At 43.2% G+C, this 20,721-nt stretch overlaps 1 protein-coding gene, 1 long non-coding RNA gene and 1 other non-coding gene across 12 annotated transcripts in view; 2 read left to right on the plus strand and 1 right to left on the minus strand.

The window, feature by feature from the left end:
- The window catches only part of LOC122220284, a 58,274-nt gene extending 52,869 nt beyond the window's left edge, over nucleotides 1-5,405 (minus strand). For 4 of the 10 annotated variants that reach the window (XR_006202769.1, XR_006202775.1, XR_006202766.1 and 1 more), the window contains exon 1: nucleotides 5,230-5,405. This is a non-coding gene — a long non-coding RNA (uncharacterized LOC122220284). The remainder of the gene's footprint in view (nucleotides 1-5,229) is intronic. The other 6 variants (XR_006202774.1, XR_006202767.1, XR_006202773.1 and 3 more) reach the window with 3 other exon arrangements.
- Nucleotides 3,860-3,944, plus strand: TRNAQ-UUG. The gene has a single exon. It is a non-coding gene; the product is annotated as a tRNA-Gln (tRNA).
- A 71-nt stretch (nucleotides 5,406-5,476) lies between the features above and the next one.
- On the plus strand, nucleotides 5,477-15,046 carry MFSD4B (major facilitator superfamily domain containing 4B). The gene is given in 5 exon segments (XM_042939612.1): nucleotides 5,477-5,878; nucleotides 7,483-7,651; nucleotides 9,357-9,473; nucleotides 10,682-11,889; nucleotides 11,891-15,046. Coding segments are annotated over 5 exon segments (1,581 nt in total). The 5' UTR covers nucleotides 5,477-5,827; the 3' UTR covers nucleotides 11,927-15,046.
- The last annotated feature ends 5,675 nt before the right edge of the window (nucleotides 15,047-20,721 follow it).

Below are 20,721 nucleotides of genomic sequence, written 5' to 3' on the forward strand. Positions count from 1 at the left end.
TATAACACAAGCTAGAACGTGTGAGAAAACTGAGGAGCGGCATGGCTACACAGGAATTCAGATTTTTGGTTAGGGCAACCAAAGAAAGTCTACGTTCAATATTTACTGAAGACCCACTGTGTGCCGGGCACTGTGCTGAAGGATAAATAAGACACAGTACCGGCCCTTCGGACACTCTGAGCATGGGTAGAAAAGATGATACATAAAGAGGAACATTCCGTAGGTGGGCTCTTGGAAAGTATGCACAAAGGAGGGAAACTAAAACAGCCTCGAGATGGAGAGGAGGGAACACCTAAGCAGGTTCTTTTTTTTTTTTTTTAATTTTTTTTTTAACGTTTTTATTTATTTTTGAGACAGAGAGAGACAGAGCATGAAGGGGGGAGGGGCAGAGAGAGAAGGAGACACAGAATCGGAAGCAGGCTCCAGGCTCTGAGCCATCAGCCCAGAGCCCGACGCGGGGCTCGAACTCACGGACCGTGAGATCGTGACCTGAGCTGAAGTCAGATGCTTAACCCACTGCGCCACCCAGGCACCCCAGCAGGTTCTTAAAGGTAGGGAGAGTTCTGGGATGGCTTTGGCATCGTAAGTCTACTCTCGTCCATCTCTCCCACCGATTACAACTAAAAACTCATCACAAAATACAGGCAGCAACTGCCTGAGGATTCTGAAAAGTAAAAGACTGTGAAGGAGAGGCACAGCTTGAAAAAGAAACCTGCAAGGGGGATGGGTTTCGTGGCCTTTTTTTCCTTTCTCTTGTGATTTTGTCCTGAGGGGAGGCCCAAGTTCCCCAGGGAACTGTTCGGCTGCCTGAGTAGCTAAAACTCTGAGAGAAACACTGTCCTGTATCCAGGGATACTGAGAAAAGGTTCCCCTGTGAGTTGGAAAGTGAGGAGGGAGGGGGGAGAGGACAGGGTTACAGAAGGTGATTCCTAACTTTGTGTAGGAACCACTTTAAGTCTTAGGTTCGTTCACTGCTGAGTTGCACTTGTTTTTAGCTAAAGCAGCAAAGCAAAGGCTTTGACAACTGAGTCAAACCACAGGCAAAATCTCAGACTAACCCCTGAGCGGTACATGTTCAGGACAGACCCAGAGCAACGGAGCAGAGGCTTTGAAAACCGAACTGAGAATGAAATCCTCACCCACAGAAGGTGATACAAAACCTGTAATGTGAACTCAACCAGGTTGAAAGTCTGCTTAAACAAACATATATTCTCCAGAGGAGGATTTTAACAGGATCCAAGGGCAGCACCATGTTAACTGTCACAATGTCCACGATACGATAGAAAACAACCTGTGTAAAAATTAATGGAAGGAAACTTTGTTTAAAATGGAGTCAAGGACAGTCGGTTAAGTGTCCGACCTCCACTCAGGTCATGATCTCACAGTTGGTGAATTCGAGCCCTGCATTGGGCTCTGCGCTGAGCGCTCAGCCTGGAGCCTGCTTCAGATTCTGAGTCTCCCTCTCTCTCTCTCTCTGCCCCTCCCCAGCTTGTGCTCTCACTCCCTCTCTCTCTCTCTCAATAATAAATACAAATAAAATAAAATAAAAAAATAAAATAAAATAAAATAAAATAAAAAAAATAAAAAAAAATAAATAAAATAAAATAAAATAAAATAAAATAAAATAAAATAAAATAAGTAAAATAGAGTCAAGAGGCCAGCAGGAGGAGCTCTTTCACCCCACCACTCATCCTTAATTGCAGATCCAACAGCAGGAGACATACCTTGCTGCATAGTAAGTTGGGGACTACTTCTAAATACTACCTGACTATCCTAGCAAGAAGGAAGAGAGGTTTTCCTCCTCCTCTGGCAACAGCCCTGCCAATGACAGAATGTCACAAGTCAGCCAATGAAAATCCAGCATACTGTGAATTCCCGGTTTACTCCAGTGGACATTTTGTTCATAATAATTCTCCCAACTCTCCTCTTTCCTCTATGAGTATTCCTCCCCTTTGTTCTCTGGACTTGCCAATGGTTTTGTGGTAGCTTCCTGTTCCAGACTGCAATTCTATGCTAGTCACAAATAAGTCCTTTTTTTTTTTTTTTTTTTGCTGGTAAAACAACTGGCTGTTTTAGTTTTAAGGTTAACACCTGTCACACAAAAAACCAGGAAGCTGTGGCCAAATCCTTGGGGAAAAGACAATCACCATAACAACCCCAAGATAACACAGGTGTTGGAGTTTTCAGACAAAGACTCTAAAGCAGCTATTACATGTTGCAGGAGGTAAAGAAACACACGTGATACAAATGTAAAGACATTTTCAGCAGAGAAAGCATAAAAAAGAACTCAGTGGAAATTTTGAACTGAAAAGTACAGAATGTGAAAGAAACAAATTCACTAGATGGGTACAATATCAGAATGGAGATGATGGAAGAAAGCAGCAGTGAACTTGAACATAGATAAGTCAACAGAAATTATCTAAACTGAAGAGAAGGGGATAAAAAGCCTGGGGAAAAAAACCGAACACAGGAGCATCAGGGACCTGTGCAACAACATCAAAAGGTCTAACGTATAAGTCATTCGAGTCCCAGAAAGACAGGTGAAGGAGGCTGAGAAAAAAATCATGTGAAAAAGTAATGGCTAGAAACTTCCCAAATTTGGTAAAGGGCGTATCTACAGATTCCAGAAATTTGGTGGACTCCAACACTTAAATTCAAACACAATCAGGCCTAGATCTCTCAAAATCAAACTACTGAAAGACGGCGATAAAGAAAAAATCTTGAAAGCAGCCAGAGAAAAATGAAACACTACATAAAGAGCAAAGATCAAATGACTGCAGAGCTCAGGGTAGCCGGAAGACACTGGAACAACACCTCTAGGTGTGGAAAGTAAAGTACAAGAATCAGAAGCCTATATCCAGTGAAAACATTTTCAGTAATGAAGGTGAAATACAGACATTCCTAGATGAAGGAAAACTTAAAAAGCTGCTGTCAGTAGACCTGCCCTAAAAAACGCTGAGGATGAAGGGAAAGGATACCCAGAAGGAAACGTGGATGTTTAGGAATGAAGGAGGAGGAGCAGCAGCAAATCTAACTATCTAGGTTAATATAAAAATCCTTATTTTTTTATATTAAATTCTTTTTTTTTTTTTTTTTTTTTTTTTAAGTAGGTTTCACACCCAGCGTGGAGCCCAATGCTGGGCTGCAAGTCACAGATTGAGAACTGAGCTGAGATCAGGAGTCAGACACTTAACCAACTGAGCCAGCCAGGTGCCTCTCTCTTAAATTCTTTAAAATAAGTATGATTATTGAGAAGACAGGCAGGAATAAGGCAGATGCTCTTAGTTACAGGAGACTAAGGTGCTGTAACAAAAATTCAGTGATTTTAAAAAACAGGTTTTTTCTCTCATATCACAGAGGGAGGCATTGTCTCTGGCCTTTCTGCTCACATTCTAATGGCATCCTAACTACAAATTCAGCTGGGAGATGTAGTGGAGCTGGGGGAGTCACACACTGGGTTATAGCTTCGTTACTTAGGAAGAAAAGGCAAATGGATTTTGATGCATAGCTAGCAGCCTCTCCTGCAGCAGGTGAAAGAGGAAGGCATTTTGGACAAGAGGGGACAATATGATCAAAGGTATGGAAGAGAGAAAAAACATGTAAAGAGCTAATAGCAATTTTGATGCTGTTGGAATGTAAATAATGAGATAAAGCTAGAGAGGTGGGTTGCGGCAGAGGAAGATGGATTTTATTCTTGAGGAGTTGAAGGGTTTTATACCGCAGGTTTTCATTTCACTGAACTACTCAGGGGTGAAAGATGGGAGAACAGAAGACTAGCGGAGAGAAACCTAATTAGGAGCTTAGGGGGATAGTTTTGGTGAGAGGTGATCAAGTTTTAAAAGTAGGCTGTGATTGGGGCGCCTGGGTGGCTCAGTTGGTTGGGCGTCTGACTTTGGCTCAGGTCATGATCTCGTGGTCCGTGGGTTCGAGCCCCGCGTCGGGCTCTGGGCCGATGGCTCGGAGCCTGGAGCCTGCTTCCGATTCTGTGTCTCCCTCTCTCTCTGCCCCTCCCCCGTTCATTCTCTTTCTCTCTCTCTGTCTCAAAAATAAATAAAAACGTTAAAAAAAAAAATAAAAGTAGGCTGTGATCATAGCATAGTTTTAGAAATATCTGTGGAAATAAAACTGGCAGGACTTGGAGATAAACCGAGGAGAAAGAAGGAAGCAGCAAGGCAGGATCTCACATTCCTTACAAAGATCGCCAGGCGGCTGGTGGTATCAGCATGGAGTATCCCAGAGCAGGAGCAGATTTCTTTAGGAAAAGGAGGAGTTCGGTTTCAGGTGATAAAGATAAAATATTGTGAAGCTTGAATTCCTACAGAATATATTAAATCTCAGTGAGTTGAAGCATGGAGCTCAAGACCAAATTCCTCTGGATGGCGTACAAGACCCTGGGTAATGTGCATCTAACCTACCTCTTCTATCATCCTCTATTCTCTTTAATACGCATACCTTTTGCTTCAACCACAGCAAACTCTTCTCAGAGGCCTTCCCGGACTCTGCAATCTAAAACACGTTCCCTTAAATCACAGCATCTGTACTTTGAGGTAAATTGGGAAGGGCTTAATGACCAAATGGATGGGGCTGGAGAGATGGGTTGGAAGGGAAATGATGAGGAGGCTCAGGTTTGTAGTCCGGGAGCCTAAGTGGGTAAAAGAAACCAGGTGCAAAAGAGCATTTCCAATAGACAATAAAGAACAATATTTACGCGTTTTGAGGCTGTGGTCCGGTCAAAGGGCAAAAGGAATCAAAAAGCTGGAATCGGATAAAGACAAGGCCTTTCCTCCTCCGGCGGTATACCTTTTACTCAGGGATCCTAAAAACCCACGTCCTGCTCCGCTTTCTTACAACAACGGTATTCTTCGCACGGATTGAGGCCAGAGTGTGCTTGAAACCTCGGCTTTGGGTCCAGATTTCTCTTGAGCTATTGTTACACTGTGTACGTACAGCCCCTTATTCGCTGACTGACCTTGGGCAAGTTTCTACTTATTCTCTATGACTTAATTCTCCTCTCTGTAAAACGAGGATAACATGGAATTTGGAGTGTTATGAGCGTTAATTGAGATGATACCCGTGAACGCTTCCATGAGGTTCAACAAATGCTGTGGAGTGACAGATGGACGACATAGTTCAAAGGCACGAGGGCAGCAATTCTAGGGAGCTAAGACATAGACCTCCGGGCTTCCTTTGCCCAGCGAGGAGACCCAGGGAGCGGTCGCAAAGCCATACCTTGCAAACCTCGGTCCGCATTTCCTCGGGGCAGTGTGGCCGCGTCTTTCCTCACGATCGATCGGGTCCCAAGCTGCAGCTTCAGCTCACTCCGCCACGCGGCGCCCGCTCGCGGGGCCTCTGTGGGCTCAGCTGTGTGTGATGCCCAGGCCCTAGGGCGAAGTCCGGTCTCCCAGGCAACCACATAAACTTCCGGTTTGAGGCAGGCTGGGGTTGGCGAGAGGCCACATTTCCGCCACGTGACCCCCACGCCAGGCACCTTGAGGGCTGAAGGGCGCGCGTCGCGGGCCTGCAACCTCCGGCTAGTTCCGAAGTTGGACTTCCCGGCCCTGAAGGGGGCCAGGAAGGTGGGGAGGTGGCGCCAGCGGGGACGGCCGGGCCTGGAGGGGCGGGGCCCTGGCTCAGCTCCCAGTTCCCGAGGCTCGGCTGAGAAGCCGGGCGGCAGCAGGACTGCTTCTCCCGAGCCGCCGAGCTGGAGCTGGAGCTGGAACTCCGCGGGGCCGGGGCCCCGGGTGCCGGGCAGCGGCTCCTCCAGGCCGAGGCCGCGGCGGAGAATGAGGCGGTGGCGGGTTCCCGGCGGAGCCGCCGGGCGGGAAGCATGCTGCGCTGGTTCATCACCGTGATCCTGTGTGCCGCCTTCCTGGGTCTGGTGAGAGCCGGGGGCTGGAATCCTCCCAGGCCGGGGGCGTGAGCAGGCGTCCTGCAGAGAACGCGGTCTTCCGAGTTCGAGTCTCGCCTCTGCCTCTTGCAAACTGCGACCTTGGGCGCATTCATCTGCCCCCAGACTTAGTTTCCTAATCCGAAAAATGGGCACGGTTCTAATCTTGGAGGGTTATTGTCAAGTGATTTTCCTAATATATTTTCCAGCTCCAGCCAACCGTCCTCCTTCTCCTACGTGGGGTGGGGAGCTGCAAGGGGGTTTGCCAGGTTTATAGCCCCTGCCCCTCGCGCCCACACAGACCCCATATTATTACACAAAGCTGCTTTTCTGGGATCTCTTCTTCCTCGTCTGACAAAATATAGCCACCTCCTTATTTTTGCAGATGGGGAAATAGACCCAGAGAGGGAAAATGCCTTTTCCAGACCACACAGCTGGCTTTAAGTGGTAGAGCCAGGAATAATGTGTCTCTTATTCTGCCCACAATCTTATGTAAAACAAACCCGTAGATCCTTCGGTGTTTTTCTTAAGAGTAAACTGCAAGGCCAGAAGAGCCTTTTGACCAACCCCTTGACCTTCCAGCCATTACCTTATTTCTGGACCTCTCCGTCTCGTCACTTGTCTGGAATATTGGGATCTTGGGGATTTGGTAGGGTGAGTTCTCTGAGGAGAGTCGCTTCTGGTCACTTAGCGTCTTTCTCTGGAGTCACAACGGATTCTTAGAATGTTTTGATGTGGAAAAAGGAAAAATCATTGCGGACGCTTGGGGAGTCCTCACCTTGCGCCAGGTCCTGTTTTAAGCGCTTGGCAGGCGGGAAGTAATTTGATTGGAGATGAAGCTCAGCCTTCCCTCCATATACCAGATGCTCACTCTGCCCTTAGTCTGGGACTGCTCTGGCTGGGGCAAGAGGCACACCCAAGTTTTAGAGCAGAGCAGTTCAATTAGAATCAATTAATCTTGAAGCCTAGACCGATAGAAACATTTTTTTATGTGTCCAGCAACTATCCTCTGATGGCTCGGGGTTTTCTTTGAAGAAAAATGTAGACTCAGACATTTAAATTGCTTATCTCCTGCGGATGTTGTGTCAGAGGAAGGACCCCCAAGTGCATCCAGAAATATTGCTCTGTTTTAACAACATCAAAAAGACAGGAACAATATTACAATATGTCTTGATAATTAAATTTTTTAACCTCTAAGTTCCTATTATTTGTATATAATCTAGTATATTGAAATGCCAAGACAAAAATTATTTTAATGTTACATTTTACCGTTGGTACAACAGAGTCTTTTGTGGTATTGTTCGAAAAGGAAACAAAACTGCAGCAAAGAGCCAAAAAAATTAAATATATATTTTTTTAAAACTTGAGAGTTGTCAAAACTAGAAAACCAGTAGGATTTGACACACCAGATACAAGGAGCCTGAAGCTCCAGTAAACTAGTACTGTCGTCCTGAAATTTTCCTGGCTGTAAGACTTAAAATATTCCCCTATGTTACATTGAAATCCCCTCCTGTCTTTTTAATAGGGAAGAAAGCTACCACGTAGACATTATTTTAATGGCTGCAAGTAAGAGATTTTGTCTTTTTAAATTTTAGGGAATGAGTGTTGCTATACTGGGACCCACATTTCAAGATCTGGCAACAAATGTGAACCGCAATATTAGCAGTCTTTCTCTGATTTTTGTGGGCCGTGCCTTTGGATATTTGAGTGGCTCTGTGATTGGCGGAGTTCTTCTTGACGCCATGAATCATTTTCTACTCTTGGGTAAGTACAACACCAATTGTAGCTCTTTGCAACTTTTATGGAATTCGCAGTTTGTTTTAAAACATGAAATATAGGGGTGCCTGGGTGGCTCAGTCGGTTAAGCGTCAGACTTCGGCTCAGGTCACGATCTCACGGTCCGTGAGTTTGAGCCCCGCGTCAGGCTCTGGGCTGATGGCTCAGAGCCTGGAGCCTGTTTCCGATTCTGTGTCTCCCTCTCTCTCTGCCCCTCCCCCGTTCATGCTCTCTGTCTCAAAAATAAATAAACGTTAAAAAAAAAAAAAAACAACCATGAAATATACTAGCTTGCAGAGTGGTTGACGACTCAAATGGGTGCATGCCTGTTTTCATCTTTGCAGTGATAGGGAATCTGTGCTGGGCCCCTCTGGAAATTTAGATTAGCCCCAGGGTGTGCTACCCGTCCTTCGCCTTCCTGACCATCACTGTAATTTAGGCACCACCCCTGGATCCACCAGCCAACATACCAGTTGTCCAAAGATCTTGGCTTGTCAGGGCTTAGGGCAGATCTCCTAGGGCCACCATAGGTCAGAATGAATTCCTTGACCCTGCCCAGGCTAGACCCTGGACTGAGCATGAAGGTGGGAGAGAACGGTGGGTGAAATGACACAGGCTAAATTTTTGTCCCTGCCGCCCCATGTTAATGGTGACTCCAGACCTCTCTACCCCACCCTCAGAATAGATGGCAAAGCTTTTAACTTACTCTTTTTGAATGAATAGATATGTTTAAAGTTTATTTTTTGAGAGAGAAAGAGCACGAGTGGGGAAGGGCAGAGGGACAGGATCTCAAGCAGGCTCTGCACTGTCAGCACAGAGCCAGTGCAGGGCTCGAACCCACAAACTGTGAGATCATGACCTGAGCCAAAATCAAGAGTCAGATGCTTATCTGACTGAGCCATCCAGGCGCCCCTGAATAAATAGATATGTTTAAAGAAAATCTGGATTGGGGCACCTTGGTGGCTTAGTCATTTGGGCATCCGACTTTAACTCAGGTCATGATCACATGGTTTGTGGGTTCGAGCCCCGCGTTGGGCTCTGTGTTGACAGCTCAGAGCCTGGAGCTTGCTTCAGATTCTGTGTGTGTGTGTGTGTGTGTGTCTCTGTGTCTCTCTCTCTGCCCCTCCCCTGCTTGCGTTCTCTCTCTCTCTCTCTCTCTCTCTTTCAAAAATAAAATAATTTGGATTAATGTGATAAAACTGCTTTGGAAGTAAGGAGAATAATTTACTGTTATTGATGAATAAATGAATAACCACTCAGATTTCCAAAGTGGGTTGAGAACACATATCTGTGTGGTATTTCCCTCCCTATTCCCTACCTAATTATTTAATACACTTCTACAACAAACTATAGTAATTGCATCTTATTTTTCTCTTTTTAATTTCTTACCTCCTATCTAAAAATCCCTCTAGGTTCTCTTGAGCTGTCTGGTTTGCTATAAAACTTTGCCTTATGGTATCTAATTTGATTATTAGCGTTGCCAGAAATGAACTCCTGTTAGGACAACTTAGATTTTATAGTCCATAAAGATTATGGAAGCTTGTAAAGGAAATAACCATTTGTAGATGCTGAACCTCTCATCCACTTACTATTACTTAATTGTAATTTCACCTACTTCTATTTATAGTTTTTATGATGTTGACTTGATTCGCGGATATTGTTTTTTATAGCTGACATTTACCTTTCTTCTCAGGGCTGTCAATGTTGGCCACCACAGTTGGTCTCTATCTTGTTCCGTTCTGTAAGACAGCGGGATTACTGATTGTCATGATGTCCATCTTTGGTGTTTCAATTGGCATTCTGGATACAGGTCGGTGAGCCCTTCAGTGTCCTGTCTGGGAGTGGGGACTTCCTATTAGAAAAAGTAGAATGGATGACACCAAATGGTTATTTGCAGTGTAAAATGACACCAGCCTACTGAATTGCTCCTGGGGTCACCCAGTCAGAACCACCCTTTTGGCAACTACTCTTCTTGCCAAGTAGGGTACCTGTTTTTGAGCAGCCAACCATGGAGTGAATTTAAAGAACTTTGTTCAGTGAGGGATTATTGCTTTATGGTATCCAAACAGGAAAGGGTCCGCCACGTGGGTAACTATGGTGCAGGTGAAGGGGCTTTCATTTTGGGATAGAACTTTATCAGTGTAGTATGGGAGGAATTGATGGGTTACTAGGTTGAACCAGTTGGCTGAGGAATCCTAGAAGCGGCTATCTAGTTTTAAAAAGCACTCTGCCTTTCTGAGCAACCTGTGCTCTGTATTATTTTCCTGCTCTTTTGTTTACTCTCAAAACCTCCTGCCTTCTTGCAGGAGATCCTCTCCATGGGTCTTGGTATCTTTTAAAAACCTACTAAATAATATGCTTGGCATTTTTGTCCACCCCTAAAAGCAACTCTTATCCCTTGCTCTACTGTTACTTAATAGATCGGGGATGTTTTGTACTTTAGGCTTCGTTTGGTTTAAAAAAAAAAAAAAAAAACAACAGAAAGAAAACCCAAGACTTGATGCTTCTTCCCTTTCACCTTGTAGAGGAGGTATCCTTGTTACCTGTCATGGGCACAGCAGAACTCTATAGTGTTCAGGTTTCTGAACATGTGTTTTGCATCTGTTATATACATGAATCATTTCCCTCAACTGGCTGCTTGGTAATTTGACCAGTATCTGGTGATAATATATACTTAAAATGTTTATAAATAAATATCCACCCTCGTCCTGCCACCCTGGTATTAGAACTGTGTTATAAAAAGCCTTGGGCTAATGTCCCTAGCTCTAGGAGGGAGTGGTTTACTAGCTTGAGGAATCCATTTGTGAGTATGTGATGTTACACTGCTTCCAGTTCTCTGGTGGTGGGAGGTTAGAGTGCCTTAATCACAGAATTGAGCGAGTTGTAACATCTGATCATTTAGAATGTTATATAAACCTAGTGCCACGTAAAGTAGGCTCTTCCTCTTTCTGATAGTAATGAAACGGGTTTTTGCCAAGTTTCTGTGATTAAATCATTTTCCTCATCTTTCATTGGTAGGTGGTAACGTCCTAATCTTGGCTATATGGGGGGACAAAGGAGCCCCACATATGCAGGCTTTACACTTCAGTTTTGCCTTGGGTGCCTTCTTGGCTCCACTACTGGCTAAACTGGCATTGGGCACGACGGGGTCTGCTGACAACCACACAGAAGCTGACTCTCACAGTTCTCTCAACCAGTCGTCTGAAGCTGACTCAGAATCTCTACTTGGAGTACCTGACAATCTGAATTTACTGTGGGCTTACGCTGTTATCGGTACCTACATTTTTGTAGTTTCTGTCTTTTTTTTGGCTCTGTTTTTGAAGAAAAGCTCAAGGCAGGAAAAAACCAAAGCATCAGCTCAGAGGTCTCGAAGAGCGAAATATCACAACGCCCTTCTGTGTCTGCTTTTTCTGTTCTTCTTTTTTTATGTGGGGGCTGAGGTAACCTATGGCTCTTACGTTTTCTCATTCGCGACCACCCACGCCGGCATGAAGGAGAGTGAAGCAGCTGGGTTGAACTCCATCTTCTGGGGGACCTTTGCGGCCTGCAGGGGCCTGGCAATCTTCTTTGCTACGTGTTTACAACCTGGAACCATGATTGTGTTAAGCAACATCGGCAGCCTGGGGTCATCTTTACTGCTGGTGCTTTTCGACAAGAGCCCAGTTTGTCTCTGGATAGCAACGTCAGTGTATGGGGCCTCGATGGCAACCACGTTTCCCAGCGGTGTTTCTTGGATTGAGCAATACACCACTATCCATGGGAAATCCGCAGCTTTTTTTGTAGTTGGTGCTGCCCTGGGAGAAATGGCTATTCCTGCGGTAATTGGAATTCTTCAGGGAGAATACCCTGATTTGCCTGTAGTTTTGTATACCTCTTTGGGGGCATCGATAGCCACTGCTGTTTTATTTCCTGTGCTCTATAAACTCGCCACCTCACCTCTTGATCAACAGCGGAAAGAACACAGAAAAAGCGAGGACCAGAAAGCTTTGCTTTCTAGTTCTGAGCTAAATGACTACGAGGAAGACAATGAAGAAGAAGATGCAGAAAAATGGAACGAAATGGATTTTGAAGTGATTGAAATGAATGATACAATGAGGAATTCCGTAATAGAGACATCTAGAAATATTCTGACGGAGCCCTTAGCTGAAGTCTCCAGTCACTCCCACTCCAGTGCGGTGGTGTTGGAGTCCTCTCCAGTTAATACTGGCAAGTCCCCTGTGAATCACCTTGCAAGAAACCAGGCTAAAAGGGACTAACACCTAGAGAAGATGGATTATTTACTGACCTCCTTGAATAGTCTCCAGTTCTAAAGAAGCCAGAGCAGAGCATTAACGGATTTTCAACATGCTTTGGGGAATCAAAATTTCTAGCTCTGAGTACATTTAGCAAATGCTAAAACGTTTTGGGAGGTTCTGTAATTCCCAGAGTTTTCCATAAAGAACAAATGGTCTCATGCAGCAGGATCTTGTTGTGAGGCTAGTGTTTGGCACGTGGCTGAGTCAGTAATGTTTTATGGTCTCCATCCCTCAGAGCGTGCAAAGAAGGTGTTTGTTGTTGAGAGGTTGGGTGCCATTCTAATAGCGTGTGAAACCGTCTAGCAGTTGAATCGATGAGCCGAACAAATGATCAGTCATCAGTATTCTGCCAGGGAAGTTGACAAGCGTCGTTTCATAAAAGAGCAACTTTGCAAGTGGACAGGGATTTTTTTCATTGCTTTGCCCTCTCTGTAGTAGTGCACCAGAAAACGCTAATCCTCATTTGATTTCTGATTTCTGATTTCTATGAAGAGAACACAGAACGGGACCCGAGAGACCTGGCTTCAAACCTTGACTGCTGCTTCCTACTTATCTGGTCCTGCACTCAGTCACTCAACTTACGCAGGCCTCATTTATCTTCTCTCCTGACCTGTGATTCCAAAAGTGAAACTGAGGTGGTTTTCAAACTAGGAATCCATAAGTTTTTTTATTTAAAGTATATGCAAGGGGAAAAAAAAAAAGTTTGTGCAAGATGTCTGTTAGAAATTAAGTGCCATCCATTCTTCCTTTCAAATGAGAAATGAAGCAAAGTTGATAGTTTTAAGCATAGTACCAATTGTGAATACGTGTCAGTTTAAGAGACTCCATGTTTAATAATGATTTGCAAAACACATTTTTAGTATTTCATCCATTCTAAGATGCACCTTTTTTTCACATTTATTTTCACATTTTTAACATCTCTGAAATCAGACTTTGTCTTACAGTCAGTAGTCTCTTAACACTGACAAAATTTAACTGATGGTTGTCCATGTACATATACGAAGTAATGTTGCATGTTACAATCAGTGTCTTAAACAGTAATCCATTCAGTTATGGAGATTTTACTATTTTTACAGATATTTTAAAGAGAAAAGTTATTTTTATATGCTGACTTTCTTGATGTTCAAGCAGGATTTGGAGGCGCGATGTTCCAACTTGAAAAGCTGTTTCTTCAGAGTTACTATGTTAGTACAGCTGTGGACAGTGTCTACCTTAGCAACAGGCTCTGGGTCTGAGCCTTGCATTTCCAGGACTCGCTCCTCGTTGAGTCTGGCTGGTAATCACATTGTTAACACCGTAAACTAGGCTGCTAGTTTAATTTACAAAGAGGCGCAGTCTTTTCCAGTGTTGGGAATATTTGTATCACCCATCTAGGGCTCTTCCTTTCTGAGTTTGAAATATCTGGGAAGCCAAAATAATGAGTAGAAAGTGGCTTGATAGCTTAGGGGTCCAGAGATCACAAAGGGTACTTCATAGGAGCGTGGCAAATGACTAGCACTGATGATAGTTTTTGTTAGTTTTATGGTGAATAACAGTTAATTTCTACTCGATTGCGGTATGTTTGCTTTCTCTTATCTCATTTCTATAATTTTGCCTTTGTTTTTTCCTAAGCGAAATACAGTATCTTTCTTAACCACTGCCCACTCACCTTCTCTACCTGCTGCGATAATCGTTTATGTTAATAATCTAGCACTTTTGGAGAAGGCTGGTGGAGAAATGTACAGTAAAACGCCTATTCTTGCTCTTTTTGTGTTGTACTTCCAGCTGGAACTTGGAGACCACCACTGCTGCATTTAGTGCGTTTTCTCAGGTTGGTGGAATTTAGGCAGTTGCTACTGTTTGGCAGCCGGGAGGCTTGCTGGAACAGGGATTCTGTCTGCAGCCTCTACATTTAAGGGGTAGAAGATGCAGCTCGAGGAGAGAAGGATGGTAATAAGAACATGGCAGCAAATTTGGAAATCCAAACTGGAAAATCCACTAGAGTTCCACAAACCATAATGTGAATGGCCATGTGAGATTATAGGCATTGTGAAAGTTTGATGATGTATTTCCATATTGGAAGGATAAGACTTAGTACAATTCCAAGAATTAGCATTCATCCTAAGCAGTTCTTAGGTAAGTGTCTATTGATCTGTGAGTAACCAAGAGTGAAGCTCTCTCTTGCTGAAGAGCAGATTTAGCAGTTTGGACATTTATTATCTCACAGTTTCTTGGGTCAGGAATTTGGGCATGACTTCCCCGGATCCTCTGCTCAGGGTCTCGTGGGGCTGCGGTCAAGTCGTCGGGTAGGGCTGTGCTCCTTTCTGGAGCATAGGGTTCTCTTCCGGGGCCATGTGTGCGATGGTTGACAATCCTCAGTTCCTTGCTGTGGTAGGCTGAGGTCTCTGTTGTTTTGCTGTCAGCCAGCACCGGCACCAATTCCCAGAACCTCCCACGGGTTTTCTTGGGTTTTTTTTTTTTTTGCCAAGCAGGCCTCTGTAGATCCTCTCACAACATGGCAGCCTATTTCTTCAAAGCCAGCAGGAGAACCTCTCACCTGAGTCCACTCTGCTGGAATCTTCTATAACATAATCACAGGAGTGACCTCCCATCACCTTTGCCCTCTGCGCTTGGCGGGAAGCAAGTCATAAATTCTACCCAAACTCCAGGGGAGAGGCTAATACAGAGATGTGACTCATAGGGGGTCGCCTTAGAGTGTGTTTGCTACGCTCTGGTACCTATAGAATCAAGGTTTAAGAGAACTAAAAAGTTTGAGCTGGGAAAAAGAAACCCTCAGAAGTCACTGAAAGTGATATAGGTACCAAACCGAGTGAACTAATGTGGGGATGGAAGGTTCCCCATAGGCCAGGCCAACAAACCCGATAGGGGAGAATCTTTTTGTTTGTGGAGCACTGGATAGGCTAACTCCGAGTTATGCCTTTTTTTCCCTTGACATTTTATTTTATGTCCTTTACCACTATGCTTTTAGCCTGTTCAAATGCAGCTTACTATGAGGGAAATAGGTGAATTTCAGTTTAATTGTATTTTCATAGTAAAGTCCAAGAAGACGTTGAGAGCATTTTTCAGTTACTCTTATTTTTTAAAGAAAAATTGTTTTTAAAAATCAGTTTTTGTAAATTTTTTTAATGTTTATTTATTTTTGAGAGACACAGACAGAATGTGAATGGGTTAGGGGCAGAGAGAGAGGGAGACACAGAATCCGAAGCAGGCTCCAGGCTCTGAGCTGTCAGCACAGAGCCCAACACGGGGCTCGAACTTACTAGCGTGAGATCATGACCTGAGCTGAAGTCAGACGCTCAACTGACTGAGCCACCCAGGTGCCCCTAAAAATCAGTTTTTATTATATAAAAGTAATGAGAGTCAAGTATAAGTAATTTATACAAAGAAAGGTCATGCTGGAAGATTAGGGAAGTACATAAAAATGTAAGGGACAAGTGTAAGTAATTTATATAGTTTTTATTTAATTTATTTTTTAAAAGTAATCTCTGTGCCCAACGTGGGGCTTAGACTTAGGACTCTGCGATCAAGAGTCTTATGCTCTACTGACTGCACCAGCCAGGCCTGTATAAGTAATTTATAATTTTAAACACCTAAAAAAGTTCTTAATTTCTCATCAATGTAATTTCCTGGGTAAAGAGGTAAAAAGAGAATTTCCTCCTACCAGATAAAGTTTCAGAAACAACTTGAATTTTGTGTCCACAGTACATGGACACTATAGTTGATGGACTGGTTGTCAGTTTGAAGACTTGTAATTTATTTATAAAAAAAATAAATAAATAAAACCATAGCAACGTATCACTCAGTCTTGCCACTTAAAAGTTATCACTAAAATCGAGCTTAAAGCTCTTAATGGAAGAACATCTGTTCTTCTGGGATACCCTGTATCTGTGTGTGTTAAGAGCCAGTTGTTTTGTTCACAGTGCTGTGAATGTGTGTGTGTTTGCATATGTGAACTCACAGATATCATGTGGGTTTGATATTTTCCTATACTCTGGGGGTGCAGTGGGGGTAGAGGTGGCAGAGAAGGGATACAAAAAAGCTTGAGGTGTGATTCCAAGTTTGTTAGAGATGTTCCTTTTTTTTTTTTTTTTTTTGGAGAGCATGAAGGGGAGAGAATCTTAAGCAGGCTCCATGCTCAGCACAGAGCCTGATCCCACAACCCTGGGATCGTGACCTGAGCCAAAATCAAGAGTCAGACACTCAACTGGCTGAGCCACCCAGGCGCCCAGAAACGTTCCTTTTTTTTAACTGAAATTTTTATCGTGATTATTACAGATTTTCATGCAGTTGTACGTAGTGGCTCTTGGTTTTTTGTTTTCACATTTCCTGAGTGAGGGATCCTTTTCTCAGTCTGCAAGGGTAGAGCACTAGACTAGCGCTTCTCAAACTGTAATGTGCATTTGAGTTGCTTGTTAAAATGCAGATTCGAATTCAGTACTGCCTGGGATAGGGGCTGAGAGTCTACATTTCTAACAAACTCTTAGGAGATAGGGAGCTATTGGCCTGGGGACCGACCACTTTGGGTTGCAAGATTCACTTTTTGGGAATGTCAAATTCTTTACTGCATTGGGGAATTCAGTTTGTTTTTGTTTTGGCTTCTCTAAATCTGACCTTAAATCTGTAGGAGTCTATAGTCCCCATGTACTCCCTCCTCTTTCTCACACACACACTCTCTAGGACTCTGTTCTGAATTCTCTCCAGTCCTCTCCGTTTACTGTATTCGCTGTTGAATATTTATTCCTTATGTCTGTTGAATGCCTCCTATTTGGCAGTCTCTGGGGGAGATGCTATGTGTACACGGGTGAGATCAGGAGGTTCCTCCCTCCGTGGAACTTAGCCTCTAAGGCAGTACTGTCCAGTAGAGTTTTCCATAATGAGGAGAACGTTTTACATCTGCGCTGCCCAGTAGCCACTGGCCACATTTGGTGAATTGAGCCCTTGAAATATGGCACGTAAGACATAGAAAGTGAATTTTTAATATAAGTGTCTACATTAGCTGGTGGCTTCCATATTTGATAACGCAGGTATAGTGGGAGAAACAAGTGGGAGAAACATCACACAAGATGTTTCCAGGAAGATTTTATTTTCTGTTATATTAGAAATTAACAACTATTTGGGGTCAGAAAAGTTGTCATAGATACCTTCTCAAACGGCATAATGTAAATTATCATGGCACTTAGGAAAGGCCTGGTTTTAATGGGTTATAGTGGTAGACAGTGGTGTTCAGTGATCTAAAAGAGGTTTATCTTTCCATGTGTGTTAAGGAAGCAAACCGAGGCTGGGTCATGTTGGTGGCCAGGAGGATTGAAGCTCCTCCCACTGAATGCATTTGAGCTAAGTTGAACTTGACTTGGATTTTTATTTAGCTATAAATAGTTTCATATTTAATAAGTTCTAAAGTTTCATAACATTGAATTTTTGCAGAGATAATTTTTCTATATATTCCAGCATTTTTTGGGTAATTGTCTTAACTATGTGTTCTCATGTCCTCGATTTCTGCCTTGTTTATTTCTTTTAATTCTTGCAGAGAAGATCCCTTAGTTTCTTACACTGTGGCTGTCAATTCTCATATATTGTCTTCCTTTTGGCTTGTATTTTTAATTGCAGAATGCCTTTCATGTCTGGTCTCTAAGTTTATGGCAAATTGCCTTTGATGTGTTTATATATATTAATAAATAACGTTGAAGTTATCAGATGACATGAGTGACTTAAGGCATTTTAGCCTCTGAACAATTTGTTGAGATTATAGGGTGCTTTTTAAAAGTTATTTATTTTTAATTAAGTACGTTCACATTATTGTGCAACCATCACTGCCATCGTTCACAAAACTGAAACTCTGTAACCCATTAAATGCTCTAACTCCCTATTCCACCCTCCTCCCAGCTGTGAAAACGATCATTCTATTTTCTATCTCTACAAATTTCACTACTCTACACACCTCATATATGCATCACACAGTATTTGTCTCTAAGTACCTCATATAAATGGCATCATACAGTATTTGTCCTTTTATGGCTTGCTTATTTCACTTAGCATAATGTCTTCAGGTTTCATCCATGTTGTAGCATGTGTGAGAATTTCCTTTGTAAGGCTAAGGGATAGTCTTTTGAGTGCATATTTTGTTTATCCATGTATCTATTATATAGACTCTGGGGTTTCCACCTTTTGGCAATTGTGAATAATGCTGCTATGGAAATTGATGTACAAATATCTGTTTGAATTTCTGCTTGTAATTCTTTTGGGTGTCCCCACAAGTATGATTGCTGGATTATATGGTAGTTCTGTTTTTGATTTTTTTGGGTGCTTTCATTATTTGGCTTAGATATCTGTTTTTCAGAAGAAACCAACTATAGGAAAGAGGATAGAGAAACCTATGCTTTTGTTAGTACGGGTTCAAACTCTAGGCAGACTTCTAGCCCATTAAAATCAAGTTAGTATCACCCACATCCTGAGTAGATGGAAGATTCTATCAGACATCTACCTCAAAGTTTTGTTATCTCTACTTCAGAATTTTTTTTTTTATTATTCAGTCATTGAGTAAGTGTTTGAGAGCCTCTTTGTTTGAAATCCTGCCTGAAATGAAACCAAACCTGGACCTTTTGGAGGTTGCCCTTCTAGACAGATTTTCACTAGTTTTGATTTGGGGGGCTTGAAGTGGTAGGGATGACCTTGTAAATTGAGTACCTCTGTATTTAAGACTGCTCACTACTTACATGGCTTTGTACAATGTAAAGCTTATTTGAATAAAATATTGATATAAATAAATGCTAATGTTGGCTTCAGATAAGATTGGTGTTTCATTTCATGGATGCTTAAGAATGAATTTGGCATTTCCAGAGATTAGTCAAGAATATTGCCAGACTTCAGATTGTGAGTGCTCCAAAACGTATACGTAGTTGTATTGAGTTCCTAAAATGTGAGTAGTATGTATTTTTTCACTTCACGTGGATATTTTAGAAATGACACCTAACATCTTTTGATAATGTCTAACATTTCTGGCCCTTCAGCTTCTCTTAGGTTTATGATCCAATTTCTTTTTTTTTTTCTAATTTTTTAACATTTATTTATTTTTGAGAGAGAGACTGAGTGCATGGGGGGGAGGGGCAGAGAGAGAGGGAGACACAGAATCCAAAGTAGGCTCCAGGCTCTGAGTTGTCAGCACAGAGCCCGACACAGGACTCAAACCCACGAACTGTGGGATGGTGACCCGAGCTGGAGTCCGGCGCTTCCCAGCTGAGCCACCCAGGCGCCCCTATGATCCAATTTCTAAATTTCCAAGTCCACCAAAGAAGCTATTGCTAGCTGGATATCTTTGTTAATATTTTTTTCTTCATTAATATTTTATTTGAAGAATAATCCCCTAATTAAGATGATTACAGTTCTATCTCTGTCTCAGAATGGGAAAAAGGTCTTCAGAATTGTGCGTCAAGCAGAGACGGGGGTGCTTCTCCTTGCTTCTCGTTCATACAGGGCCCTGCAGCTGAAAGCCCGCTGTTAGTGACCACAGCCCTTTTTGTCTTGTTTAAAACAACTGTGGTGGTGATCTGGTTAAATGCTTCTCACTTAGAGTGTGATTCGGGTGTATAGCAGCCTCCCCATCCCCTCACACTTTACTGGAGTCTTTGGGAAAAGATCGTTTTTAAAGTGGGAGCATTTGAGCTGAGAGAAACTAAATGGCACACTCTCCCTGGTCTTATCTGAGCAGTTAGTAATGACACCGTAGGTGTCCTCATTTGACTCCTGCCATCTCAGCTTTCGGTGATCTAAGTTTACAGCTGTGCACTTTGCCCTGGGCAGGGATCTTGTACCTTTGCATCATGCCAGGGACTCTGGGCAAAGCTTAGCCTTTTCTGACTCCTCCTAAATACAAAACTCTAGAAGCCTTGGCATTGGGCCAGATAGGATAGGATTTCAAGTGAACTGGCGGTAATATCCAGGGTCCCCAATGCTTTCCCTGATGAAGCAGGGGCTTCGTTTATAGTTCCACTCCTACTTCATCTTCCATGGATTTGGTTGGGCATGAGAATGGATTAAATGGCCACAGCACCCGCTCTTAAGTGTTCCCTGGGCGGGAAGGATAGGGTGAGAGATGTGGTTTACAAGGACACAGACATGGGGCTCTTGCTACCACCCACTGGAAAAGATAATGGCTTGGGGGATGGAATTTTTCTATTTGCTCACTATAGCAACTGTTTCATTCTCTGTCCTTTGGGAAACTTGAATGGATCCTATAGAGCACACGAAAAAAGTTCATGTGTAGTGTAATGGTTAAGTGTGGAATCTGGAGTCTGTCAGCCTGGATTTGAATTCTGACTGCCACCTACTACCTTTGTCACACTACTCGATCTCTTGGCCTCTATTTTCTTTCATGGGGTAGGCAGTGAGACTTGAATGCATCTAGTATACTGCATCATACATACATTTACAAGTTGAACTGTGCCTGCGCCCCCCACCCCCACCCCAATCTGTATGTTGAAGTCCTAACCTCCAGTATCCCAGACTGAATATTTGGAAATGGGGTCTTTAAGAAGGCAATTAAGCTACAATGAGGTTATTAAGCTGGGCCCTAATCCAACGTGATTGGTATCCTTATAAGAGGAGGAAATTTGGACACAGGCACAGAAGGAAGACTATGTCAAGACACAGGGAGAAGACTGCCATCTACAAGCCAAGGAGAGAGGCCACAGAGGAAACCAGCCCTCCAATACCTTGATCTCAGACTCCTAGCCTCCAGAATTGTGGGAAAGATTTCTGTTAAGACAC

This window comes from Panthera leo, chromosome B2, assembly GCF_018350215.1.
Source record: "Panthera leo isolate Ple1 chromosome B2, P.leo_Ple1_pat1.1, whole genome shotgun sequence".
In the NCBI taxonomy this organism is placed as follows: Eukaryota; Metazoa; Chordata; class Mammalia; order Carnivora; family Felidae; genus Panthera; species Panthera leo.